Source organism: Myxocyprinus asiaticus, chromosome 5, assembly GCF_019703515.2.
Source record: "Myxocyprinus asiaticus isolate MX2 ecotype Aquarium Trade chromosome 5, UBuf_Myxa_2, whole genome shotgun sequence".
Taxonomy (NCBI): Eukaryota; Metazoa; Chordata; class Actinopteri; order Cypriniformes; family Catostomidae; genus Myxocyprinus; species Myxocyprinus asiaticus.
The window spans coordinates 56,623,290-56,636,749 of NC_059348.1; the positions used below are offsets into that span (position 1 = coordinate 56,623,290).

The window sequence follows — 13,460 nt, forward strand, 5'->3', positions numbered from 1 at the left end:
GCGATTATAACCATTAACATTATGAGAGATATCGGTCATAATAACTCCTGACATGAGCTGATTATCACATTAAATTAGCCAGAATGAGATTCAAGAGATTCATTGAGAGTATCTGCCACACGCCTTCCAGAATCATATATGAAACACTCGAAAAGGTTTTCAGTTTGCATGGCCAAATTGCAAAATGCTAATTTCACGTTAGCTATACAGTTAAAGCTGAAGTGTGTCATTTATGTGCTACTGACATCACGAAGCAGAATTGCAAAATAATGATCAATAATGTTATAGATAATGTTTTCAAACAGGTTTCCCGGAAGCTTCCCACTTTTGCCATTGGTCGGTCAGAGAGATAGTCCCGCCCCCAAACTCACATTGCAAAAAATCATTTTCTTCATTAGTATTTTTGTCTTGTTATCCAGTAAAAATATCTAAATTTCCTTAAAACAACAGACTTTTACTTGAGAAACAAAACTGCATGAGACATTAAGAGAATATACTCCTGAATGAAGTTTATTTGTATTATCCCATTGTTCTCATTGTTTCAAAACAAAAAAATAAACTTCATTTATGATATATTCTCATCCTAACTCTATAAGCAATTTTGCCTCTCAAGTAAATGTATCTTAAGAATGTTTAGATATTTTTACTGGAAAACATGATTTTTGTTTCAGAGCAAGGGAAGCCTAATTCGTTTTTATGAGTAAAGTGCAACTTGATCGGTTAGGGTTGGGTTAAAGTTTTTGGTTATAGACCAATCAGGTATCACTTTACTCATCCTACGTTGTGCCGTCGGGTCACTCAAACACAAAGATTGCAGAAATGACACTCTTCAGCTCTCGTGTGTTTTCTGGATCTGTTGAATCGGGCATTGATGATGTCACAGCGTCTGTGGTCGCTGTCATGATCTGTGTGGATGACGTGTCATTGATTGACAGCTCACAGCTGATGATGATGATGAGACGTCAAAACAATCACAGTGATGCTGTAGAGCGATCAATACTCTGATCATCTGGAGAAAAACACAGACAAGCACAAACACACACCAACACAAACTGCAAGAGCAGACAGACAGACAGACAGACAGACAGACAGACAGACAGACAGACAGACAGACAGACAGAGCAAAATAACTCCCAACGATAACAAGCAATTAAAACAGTGAAATGTGTCAGGCACAGGACGACATCAGCAGCCAATCACAATGCTGCACCGTTCAGGCATGCGACATTCCTCATGCACACACTCCGTAATTTCCAATTGCTGGGTTTCCATGGCAACGCGTGCAGAGAGAGAGAGAGACAGAGGGCCTTCCGAACGGAAAGTTCTCCCAATGAAACAACAGACTGACATTACCTCAGATGCTCATGTGGATTTACTGTGGTGGACTGCGCTACTCAGCACTGATATTACTGTGTGTTCACAAATGCCAAACAAAAGAAAAGAGAGAAAAGAACCAAAAACACACCAACCTTCTCGCAGCTCTGATGGTGTGGGGGGGATTGAGATGCAGAGCAGAAAAAAAAACCAGGAAAACACAGACAGAGTAAAAAGGCCACTGACACGCAGAACACCTGCCACACTCTCAAACCCTTCAGATGGATTCATCTCATTAGGTAAATATTCTCTTCTATTCAGAAGCAACTGTATCTGTATTTCTGTTGCAGTATTATTCATAAACAGTCTTTTGGCTTTGCTCTACTCTGAGAAGAAATTCAATTCATAAAGAATGAAACTGAAGAGAGACACACACACACACGTGACAAACACTTCATGTTTTAGATGTATATTATGAATTTAACATCCACATTTAGATCTGCAAGTTATTCAAGGGAAATTAGTTTAGATTAGTAATTAAAAACACACAAACAAATGATCAATAAATAAACAAAACAACAAACAAGCACATAAATGTTTGCATTATTAGTAGAGGCATCATGCAGAACTTGATAATAGCATCTTTTTACTCTATATGCAATAAATGTTCTTTAAGTTCAGACTTTTATACTTTAAATCTTAAAGGAATATTCCGGGTTCAATACAAGTTAAACTCAATCGACAGCATTTGTGGCATAATGTTGATTACCACAAAAATTAACGTCGACTCGTTCCTCCTTTTCTTTAAATGTGTGTTCCAGTGAGACACTTACAATGGAAGTCAATGGAGTCAATAATCTGTAAACATTAAAATACTCACTGTTTCAGAAGTATAGACACAAGACATAAACAATATGTGTGTTAACATGATTTTACTGTCATAAAATCACTTACTAACCACATCTGTGGAAAGATATAGACAATTTAACAACTTTGTTGCCATGACGATGTAATGTAACAACCCTAAAATGACCATAAAAATGATCATTTAAACAACTTTACAGTTCAAATAATATATGCTTTTATAAAATTATAAGCATCACATTTCTGTCTTTAAATCCTCTAAAAATTGACCCCATTGACTTCCATTGTAAGTGTCTCACTGGAACACACATTTAAAGGAGGGACGAGTCGACATTCATTTTTGTGGTAATCAACATTAAGACACAAATGCTGCTGATTGAGATTAACTTGTCCTGAACCCGGAATATTCCATTAAGTTTCATCCTAAATTGTATGAGTTAAATATACTGTAAAACATTTCAGAGCCGCACTGATGTGAGAACAGTGTAAGGACACGATTATTACAGTAATTCGGATTAATTGACTTTTCTCACTCATCACACATAATTCACCTGTTTTACTAGCGCGACTCTTTCCGGATCAGTCGCTAATGAACGCTGCAGCCCAACAGGAAATATCACTTATCGGCTTTACACAAACAATTATATGCCTGTAAATCCAATTTATTTCTAATCAATTAACGGTTTAATATAAACGGTGAACTGAGGCGAGCAGTGACAGGACTCCACCGGGACGCTTTAATGAATATTTCAGTAAAGAATCTGAATCTGTGTTCGGAAAAGCATACTAACATACTACTCTTAAATACAGTCTGTATTCTGTACAGTATAAACTAAACACCTGATACATGTGTCGTATTCAACAGAACACACCACGTGTATCCCACAATGCAATGTGCTAGACTTTTTCTATAGTGATGACTGAACTAGAAAATTATCATCTGTGATTTTAACATCTCTTTCTTCACTCATTATCTGATCAGACTGACAAGAGTGAAGCCGTTTTTTATACAAATGGGAATGAACAACACAAAATAATTCATAACTGCACGTCACTCACACGCAACGCATAAGATGATTCTCACAAAACCAGTCAAGAAAACGTCCTGCTCCTATTTTCCTTCAAAAATCATCAGCAACAAATCAGAAATTATATTGTGCATTTTTAAAACAAAGCCTACTTTTAGGGCCATTACATTTTTGTACACTGTGACATTATTTTCATGACAATTCTGCACATTTTACCCCCCAATTCTCAAAAATGATACACTATTTAAATTTCAAAGAATTTATACATCATGCTAACACTCCCTCTGGTTTCATTTTAGCAAAATAAAAAAAACATCATTGTCAAAGAGTGTTACGGTAATAATGTTACAATGCAAAAAATCTCAACGGTCCTCAATTTAAATTTCATTTTCTTTATGCAAAATATAATGTCATGTTTTCTTTTTTATCCCCTTTTCTCTCAATTTGGAATGTCCAATTCCCTCTACTTAGTAGGTCCTCGTGGTGGCGCGGTTACTCGCCTCAATCCGGGTGGCGGAGGACAAGTCTCAGTTGCCTCCGCTTCTGAGACCGTCAATCCGCGCATCTTATCACGTGACTCGTTGTGCATGACACCGCGGAGACTCACAGCATGTGGAGGCTCATGCTACTCTCCACGATCCACACACAACTTACCACACGCCCCATTGAGAGCAAGAACCACTAATCATGACCACGAGGAGGTTACCCCATGTGACTCAATCAACACTCAAGTTTTTGTGAAATAACAAACATCAGTTGTTAACACAGAATAAGAAAGACTCGTCTATAACGAGAACATTGTGTACTGTACATATGAAACTGTATAAGTGATATGTGAATGAAAGTATGTTACCTATGGAGTACCTACTGTGTTTCATACCTCTCACGTATAAGTTGGCAGGGGACGAGTAGCGCACGCCCTGAGAGTTAGACGCCACGCACTCGTACTTCCCCTGATCCGTCTCTTCACTGCGCTCGATCTGAAGAGCACCTGCACCAGAGACACGAGAGAGAGAGAAAACATGGAAAGAGACAGATTAATAAACTGTGCACAGCAGTAAAATATATAATTCACAGATATACAGTTCCTGTTTAACTAAGAGCACCAATCTCATTAAGACTGACGAACCTTCTCGTTCTAGAAGATATTCTACACTGCACATGATTCATGGAACCCAAAAGATATCAATCCCATTATAATCAATAAAACGATGACAATATAGTCTCAGATTATTCTGATCAAGCACCGCCCACTTACGTTTGATTGACATGTAAAGCGACCAATCACAGTTCATTCTGTTTTTACATATCAGTTAATGTTTATCTGAAATAAATTACACCACATTAACTGAAAACAGCAGATATCAGTGGAAATGCCTGTAGAGTTTGTCATCAATAAATACAGATTATACGAGAGATCGTGAACTCTGGAACAAACAGACGCATTCTGACCGTCTCCTGCTGGACTGATAGAAACTCGTGCACAATGATGACTTGAATTAAAACATTAAAGCAGTCAGTGAACAGACTGAACGTTGACTTACGGTGCAGACGGTTTCATTGATCATCACAGAAGCGTTGTAGTTTTGTTGTGTCAGAGGTTACAGATTGTGCAGTGTAAGAAATGAACACAATCATGAGTGTTTCAGCAGCTACAGTGACCGAAAAACTAAATCACATCACTCACAAACTCACCAGCAGCAGGCCAGAGAGAGAATAATGACAAGAGAGAGAGACATAGTGTGTGTGTGTGTGTGTGTGTGTGTGTGTGTGTATGTGTGTGTGTCTGTGCGTTTTCTCCTGTGTGCGTGTGTGCATGCGTGTGAGTGTTTTCTCCTGTAAGTGTGTGCATGTATGTTTTCTCCTGTAAGTGTGTGCGTGCGTGCGTGTCTGTGCGTGTTTTCTCCTGTAAGTGTGTGCGTGTGCAAGCATGCATGTGTGTGCGCATGTATGTTTTCTCCTGTAAGCGTGTGCGTGCGTGCATGTCTGTGCGTGTTTTCTCCTGTAAGTGTGTGCATGCGTGTTTTCTCCTGTGCGTGTGCGTGCGTGTCTGTGCGTGTGTTTTCTCCTGTAAGAGTGTGTGTGTACGTGCGTGCATTTTCTCCTGTAAGTGTGTGCGTGTGCAAGCGTGCATGTGTGTGTGTGTGTGTGTGTGCGCATGTACGTTTTCTCCTGTAAGTGTGTGCATGTGCTTGTATTTTCTCCTGTGTGTGCATGTTTTCTCCTGTAAGTGTGTGTGCGTGCTTGCGTGCATTTTCTCCTGTAAGTGTTTGTGTGTGTGTGCATGCGTGTGTGAGTGTGTGCGTTTTCTCCTGTAAGTGTGTGCGTGTGAGTGTGTGTGTGCGTTTTCTCCTGTAAGTGTGTGCGTGTGAGTGTGTGTGTGTGTTTTCTCCTGTAAATGTTTGTGTGCGTGCGTGAGTGTGTGCATTTTCTCCTGTAAGTGTTTGTGTGTGTGTGCATGCGTGTGTGAGTGTGTGCGTTTTCTCCTGTAAGTGTGTGCGTGTGAGTTTTCTCCTGTAAGTGTGTGTGTGTGTGTGTGCATGTGTGCTTTCTCCTGTAAGTGTGTGTGTGTGAGTGTGTGTGCGTTTTCTCCTGTAAGTGTGTGAGTGTGTGTGCGTTTTCTCCTGTAAGTGTGTGCGTGCGTGTGTGTGTGTTTTCTCCTGTAAGTGTGTGCGGTGGGCAGACAGACAGTGATTTGAGCTGTACTGATAAATACACACCAATACAATCAATCAGAATAATATATATATATGATAATATCTGTGAGATGAGATTACAGGTGCTGTAAGAGATGAGAACTATTAGACCATGAACCATTTTCACAGACTGTGATGATGCGTTTCTTCCTTATTTGGCAGCAGAAATCTAGCAAACCTTTTTATATGTTCATGTAAATTGAAAACATTACTCTCGGTTTTATATTACCCTGGCATACATTTTTAGTGCTGTCAGTTGATATTTTTTTAAAAAAATGCGATTAATCACATAATATTTCAAAGTTAATTGCAGACTTTGAAAGTGCTGAAATTTGACTATACACACACAACATTAAAAGCACCTGTCTAATATCATGTAGGTCCCCCTCGTGCCACCAAAACAGCGCCAACCCGTATCTCAGAACAGCATTCAGAGATGATATTCTTCTCAGCACAATTGTACAGAGTGGTTATCTGAGTTACTGTAGACTTTATCAGTTCAAACCAGTCTGGTCATTCTCTGTTGATCTCTCTCATCAACAAGGCGTTTCCATCCACAGAACTGCCGCTCACTGGATGATTTTTGTTTTTGGCACCATTCAGAGTAAATTCTAGAGACTGCTGTGTGTGAAAATCCCAGAAATAATCAAACCAGCCCATCTGGCACCAACAATCATGCCACGCTCCAAATCACTGAGATCACATTTTTCCCTATTCTGATGGTTGATGTGAACATTAACTGAAGCTCCTGACCCGTATCTGCATGATTTTATGCACTGCTACTGCCACACGATTGGCTGATTAGATAATCACATGAATGATTGTTGGTGCCAGATGGGCTGGTTTGAGTATTAAGACACGACAGAAAAACATGAAACCCTCTCGTTACACACACACAGAGACGGAGTGAGAGTTTATCCTCGGTTTGTTCGATACATTCTGGCGCTGTAAATAGAGAAATGTGACTGAATTTAAACATGACCTACATCATGGGCACAAGAGAAAGAGGGAGAAATGAGGAGAAATGAATGAATGCAGAAGAGAGAGCGAGTGAGCGGGTGATACAGAACCCCAGAGCATCATGGGTCAGGGACACAGGATGAGAGGTTAGATGGAGATCAGATGTTAAACATCATTGATGCTTCAGTAAACACACACGTGACGAGTGAACGAACCCTCAACTCTCACTGAGGCATCTTCAGTCTGTTTCATTTGATCCTCGAGTTCTTTAATTATCGACATGATACATATGCACTGGCAGGACCGACGACACATATTTACATTTACATTTATTCATTTGGCAGACGCTTTTATCCAAAGTGACTTACAGAAGAGGAAAACATAAGCGAATCATCTTAAGGAGACAGTGGTACGAAAATGCTGATGTAAACGTAACAATTTAATCACAGTAAAGGAGATCGCTGAAACACATTTTACACAACACTTACTATAATATTTAGCAAAACTCACAGGAAATGATTACTGATCCATTGAGTGCATTAACATGCACATCAATAACTGATAATAACCAGAAATCAGCTTATTGATCAAGTCTATGACACCCGTAAGAAAGCTGCAGGTTTTTCTCTGCTTTTGACGTCACAACATAAACAGACATGTGCACATTGAATAAGCCTGTAAAACACTGTTAAAGGTGTTTATATGCAACAGAAATCAGAATAATGGTCAAAAATCTACACATGTCAATCGGATTATGCTTTAACTCTTTTATGATCTTACACGAATAAAAGAAGACAGTTTAAAGCGTTTACATGATCACACACGTTGGCCGATTAAAGGAATATTCCGGGTTCAATACAATTAAGATCAATCAACAGCATTTGTGTCATAATGTTAATTTCCTCACTGGAACACAGATACAGCACATATAGTCTCGAGCTCACAGCTGATTGGTCGATGTTGGTGAACATTCTCAGTTTAACAGACTCGAGCCGTATCGGTGTCACGTCATGATGCGTTAACAGCTGACATAACGCAGGAGGATACAACTACTGAAATAAAGCACACGTTCACCATCATCTCTATCGTCTGTAATTCACTAAACTTTATATATCTTGAGCAAGACTGCCGTTGTAGTGAATATAAATGCTGATATACTGAACAACAGCACGACTGTGAGTGTCAGATAGTTTATTTACTTGACAAAGATCTTTTTCACTCATGTGAGTGTTCGTTTTGGATGCTGCTCAAAACTCTGTCTTGTAAAAAAATAACAATAAAAACAACAGCTTGAAAGATGTAAAGTCGTTTTCTTGAGGAGACGGTGAAGTGAAGCTCGTTTTTTGCCAGAGAACAAACAGCGTGTGTGTATGAGAGTGTGTGTGCATCTGTTTGTGTGTGCGCATCCAGTTTTGATTAATTATGAATCGGCCCGCGAGTCTCCACTAAAACAAACAACTGTTTCCTTATTTAGAAAGTCGGTTCTCATTATCAGGTGACAAACGGGCGGTGCTGTCATGCCGCGGGTCGGGTGAGGTCACTACACACTCGTTAGGGAGCAGCTGCAGGGAATGAGGGAGGGAAGATGACATGAGCTGAATGCCAACGCATGCCATCAAACCGCAGGACCGGAGAGGGAATTTGATTGGTCTAGAAAAATCAAATACTCACCAAACACTCCTGAGAATTTACACCAAAACACACAATGAGAAAAAAACAACACAATGAAATCCATTTAAATATAACAGCTGCTGCTGAAAATGATGCACTCATAGATCAAGTGGATTATATATAGAATATATATATATATATAATCACATACAGTATACATCATATCCATGTACAGGTATATATACAGAAATACACGCGTGTAAGATATAATGTACAGTGTGCCAGTCATGATCACAGATTAATCCTTGACAGACTCTGTATCACACACATGAGCTTTATTCTGTGATAATCACTGGCTGACTGAACATTATCCTGCTAATTACACAAATACTTACCAAATAAATAAATCAATGTACATGAAATATTGATTTGAGTGTAAATGATGTCCTTATGTGAGAATAAAGAGAGTGTGGAATTAAATTCAGTAATTTAAGGGCAGAGGTGGAAAGTAACGAATTACAACTACTCTCGTTACAGTACTTGAGTACATTTTTCACATGTTCCTACTTTAAGTATAAATAAATAATAGTACTTTTACTTGAGTTGATTAAAATGAAGTATTCAACTTCGCTACAGTTATTTTTCACCACAAAGTACAAAAAACATATAATATTTCTGAATATTTGGGAAGAAGAGAGTTATAAACGCTAAATCTGTTTATAAAGTAAAACACGTTGTGTGCGGCACGACGGACGCATCATGAGCACAGCAGCTCTCGTAAACTGATGCCAGTGTCCTCTCTTCTCTCGCTTCTCCAACTCTTTCTGCCCCGTCACTACACAAGAACTGTAATACTGGGATTTTCTGCATATTTCATTTTATGAAAGGAGCCGTTCATTCAGGTACGAGGGAACCGTCTGAACATGTTTAACCAATGATCAAACATTTAGTTTTAACTGTGTCAAACATGAACACAATGTAGTTTGACATATATGTGGGGATATCTTGTTTACTTGTATACCTCTAAAACAAACTTTTTAAATACCTTATAAAGATACAATGCCAATAGTGTCGGAAATTAACGGTGACTCGGGGCAAAAACGCCACCGAAATGGTCAAAAATATCCCCAAAATACAAAACATGGGGGCAAAAAATGCCCACGCAACGAGTTACCGTGTTTTATGAATAATATCCGATTTGCAATCTTCTTTTGACTTCTCACTGAACATTATTTTGATCCCCGCCGTCCGGTTCCTCGCACCATCACACGCACAGAGATGGGCTCTTCGCTTCTATCAATCCGCATCAGTTCAGTATTATACTCCTGCGTTAAATTCTGTAACCGTTCACCCCTCTTGTTCCAAATAAACTGTCCTAGCGGGTAACACTCTCGCTCATGATGCTGTACTGTCTGTCCCTGCCCTGTCTCACCCGCTAGAGGCCAAAAGTGTGCAAGGGATGTTATATAAAGAAGATATGAGAAATCACAAAACATAATGTAAACACATGCTACAATTTACTAAATAATAATATCTCAATATGTTAAATAACCATAATGTTTATTAATACTTTATTATTACTACTGTAATACAATAATACATATACAGAACAGCCACTTTTAGTGTTTGAATCAATCATATCTCTCACTAAACACTGTGTGAAATGTTTATTTTTGCCTTATTTTATTCAGTCCGCATGTAAGAGTTGATAAAAGTTTTAATAATCTCATTCCATATCTGGATAATTGCTGCAATATCATACAGGATACATTTCCTCCTCTATGATATTATATTAGTTTTGTACAGTATGTTCACTTAATAGCCAAAATACTTGGACATCCGTGAATGAGAATAAACCTGAAATAGGAATGTGTTTCAGTCACAATGAACATTATGTAGTTCAGAGATGATTTAGAGACATTAGGAATGTTATAAATGGCTATTTCTATTAAAATAAATGTTCTGTTTGTCCAAGAATCCTCTTGCAGCAATGCAGGTCTTTGGTATTTAGAAGCTGCTAGTTTAGGACCTGTGAGGAGTCTGTTTCTCAAACTAGAGACTGTGATTGTCTTTTTGTTGTGCATCTGGCCGTCCACTTCCCTCTCTATCCTGGTTAGAGAATCTTTTTTCAAAATAGGAATGCATGAATAGCCTTCATCTCTCTAAAACAACAGACTTTAGGAGGAAATAGAATTTCAGGAGAAATGTGTTTCTTTTTGTCTATTTTTAAAACCAAAATTTGACTTGCAAGTGTAAATCAACATGTAAGAACTCAATACCTCAGCAAATGGAGGAAAACCCCACTGTATTGTGATTTCTGCATGGTAAAGCAACCATTTTCAATTGTACTAATAATAACATGTTCTTGAGTACCAAATTGAGTACCATCACGGGTAAAGAAAATTCACGTAAAACAATTATTTCAAACCGTAATAATATTGGCAATTAATGATTTTGACAGTATTTTTGATCAATTTAATGCATCCTTGGTGAAAGGAATCATCAATATCTTTCAAAAACAAAAATGTCTTTGTGTTCTAAAAATGGAAGTGAATATAATATATATAATATAATTTTCATAAAGTAACTTGTAATGTAATTATTGGAGTAGTTTACTTATTTACTCATACTTGAGTCAGAATATTTCTCAGTAATTCTACTTGTACTCAACTGAAATATTTCTTCAGTATCAGTACTTACTTAAGTAAAACAAATCAGTACGGGGGGTCTGGGTGTCTCAGCGAGTATTGACGCTGACTATCACCCCTGGAGTCGTGAGTTTGAATCCAGGGTGTGCTGAGTGACTCCAGCCAGGTCTCCTAAGCAACCATATTGGCCCGGTTGCTAGGGAGGGTAGAGTTACATGGGGTAACCTCCTCGTGGTCGCTATAATGTGGTTCTCGCTCTCGGTGGGGCGTGTGGTGAGTTATGCGTGGATGCTGTGGAGAATAGCGTGAAGCCTCCACACACGCTACGTCTCCGTGGTAACGCACTCAACAAGCCACATGATAAGATGAGCCGATTAACGGTCTCAGACGCGGTGGCAACTGAGACTCGTCCTCCGTCGCCCGGATTGAGTCACTACGCCACCATGAGGACTTAGAGCGCATTGGGAATTGGGCATTCCAAAATGGGGAGAAACATTTTTTATAAAAATTTAAAAAAAAAAAAAAAAAACTGTACTCTTTCCACCACTGTTTAAGGCTTTTGAAAACTAAAAACAAAGTAAAGTGCTGTCATAAAATGACAAAATACTGTATGTTATGACAAGAAATCTTCCAGATTCTGCACTATTTCCAGGTTAAAAGGCAGTGTATAGAAAAACATGACATGCATATATAGAAATCTTGAGAATGAAGCACAAACATGGACAGTAACAGTAAACATACAGAAACTTCCTGTATTACATCATGCTGTTCAGTCTCCACACATCACTGTACAAAGCAACTGTATAAAACTGCACATGTTGAGTTCCAGCTCTGGGAAAAATCTCCTAATCAGAGATGATTTCAATCAGTCTGAAGTGTACCCACAGAGTTCATTTCAAACACACTATGAGACGCTCAAACTGCTGTACAAAAACAACTGTGCCAATCTGTGACAGTTTAAATACACACTGCAGAAGTGCTGCTGGAGCTACTGTGAAACTGTAGTTTGTCAAGCGGCTCATTTAACCTCGTGTGACCCCGTGTCCACATGTAATATTTTAATTATTTATTTCTCACACATTTGCACATATAGAGTCAAATTCTTTTTTTCACATATCCCAGCTAAGCTGGGGTCAGAGTGCAGGGTCAGCCATGATACAGCACCCCTGGAGCAGATAGGGTCAAGGGCCTTGCTCAAGGACCCAACAGTGGCATCTTGGCGGTACTGGGGCTTGAACCCCTGATCTTCTGAGCAGTAACCCAGAGCCTTAACCACTGAGCCACCACTGCCCCAATGTGTGGATGTTGTATTTTGTCTTCGCTATACCCAATGCAATGAATACTGTTCACAAGACTCTACACTGTCATTTAAGGGTTAGAATTCTGGCACACCGCGTCACATGACAACAACATGACGCCAATATCAAGTGCCTCTGGTAAGAAACCTCTACGTTTTTTGATTGAAACCTGCTTGTTTGTAAAGAGTAGCGTCTCTAGTTTCGTTTGATATGCCGCTTCATTCATTCATTCTTCACACGTCAGCGCGCTGATGAACATGATGTGCACAAATGTGGAAATTAGGACCGCGTTCCCTCAAAAGTTGAAAACAAAAAAAAACAAAAAAAACATGAAAAGTTATGAATAATTTTCAACTGTAACACTTCTGTGGGTCATTTCGCTTCATTTTAAAGTAGCTCAACTACAATCAATCTTCTCTTAAAAAAGGTCATTAGTTATAAGCTACAAACAAAAAGCAGCAAACTACATTAAAGCTACATTGAAAGTTAAAGGAATAATCCAGATTCAATCGACAGCATTTGTGGCATAATGTTGATTACCACAAAAATTAATTTTGACTCGTTCCTCCTTTTATTTAAAAAAGCACAAATGTGTGTTACAGTGAGACACTTACAATGGAAGTCAATGGGGTCAATTATTGGAGTGTTTAAAGACAGAAATGTGAAGCTTATAATTTTATAAAAGCACTTACATTAATTCTGTTAAAACTCATGTATTATTTGAGCTGTAAAATTGGTAACAGTCGTTTTAGGGATTATGACATTATGTTGTCATGGCAACGAAGTATAATTGTCTCTAACTTTCCACAGATGTGGTTAGTAAGTGATTTTATGACAGTAAAATCATGTTAACACACATATTGTTTATGTCTTGTGTCTATACTTCTGAAACAGTGAGTATTTTAATGTTTACAGATTATTGACCCCATTGACTTCCATTGTAAGTGTCTCACTGGAACACACATTTAAAGAAAAGGAGGGACGAGTCCAAATTCATTTTTGTGGTAAACTTTAACATTACACTACAAATGCTGTCGATTT

At 38.5% G+C, this 13,460-nt stretch overlaps 1 protein-coding gene across 2 annotated transcripts in view; it reads right to left on the reverse strand.

Moving 5' to 3' along the window:
• ptprsb (protein tyrosine phosphatase receptor type Sb) overlaps positions 1 to 13,460 on the reverse strand; it is a 158,698-nt gene that overhangs the window by 68,825 nt on the left and 76,413 nt on the right. Inside the window, exons 8-9 of one of the 2 annotated variants that reach the window (XM_051698597.1) lie at positions 4,087 to 4,197; positions 1,470 to 1,481 (exon numbers count right to left, since the gene is read on the reverse strand). In XM_051698597.1, coding sequence (XP_051554557.1) covers positions 1,470 to 1,481; positions 4,087 to 4,197 — 123 coding nt within the window. Of the gene's footprint in view, positions 1 to 1,469; positions 1,982 to 4,086; positions 4,198 to 13,460 lie in introns of those variants that run through there. The other variant, XM_051698595.1, reaches the window with a different exon arrangement.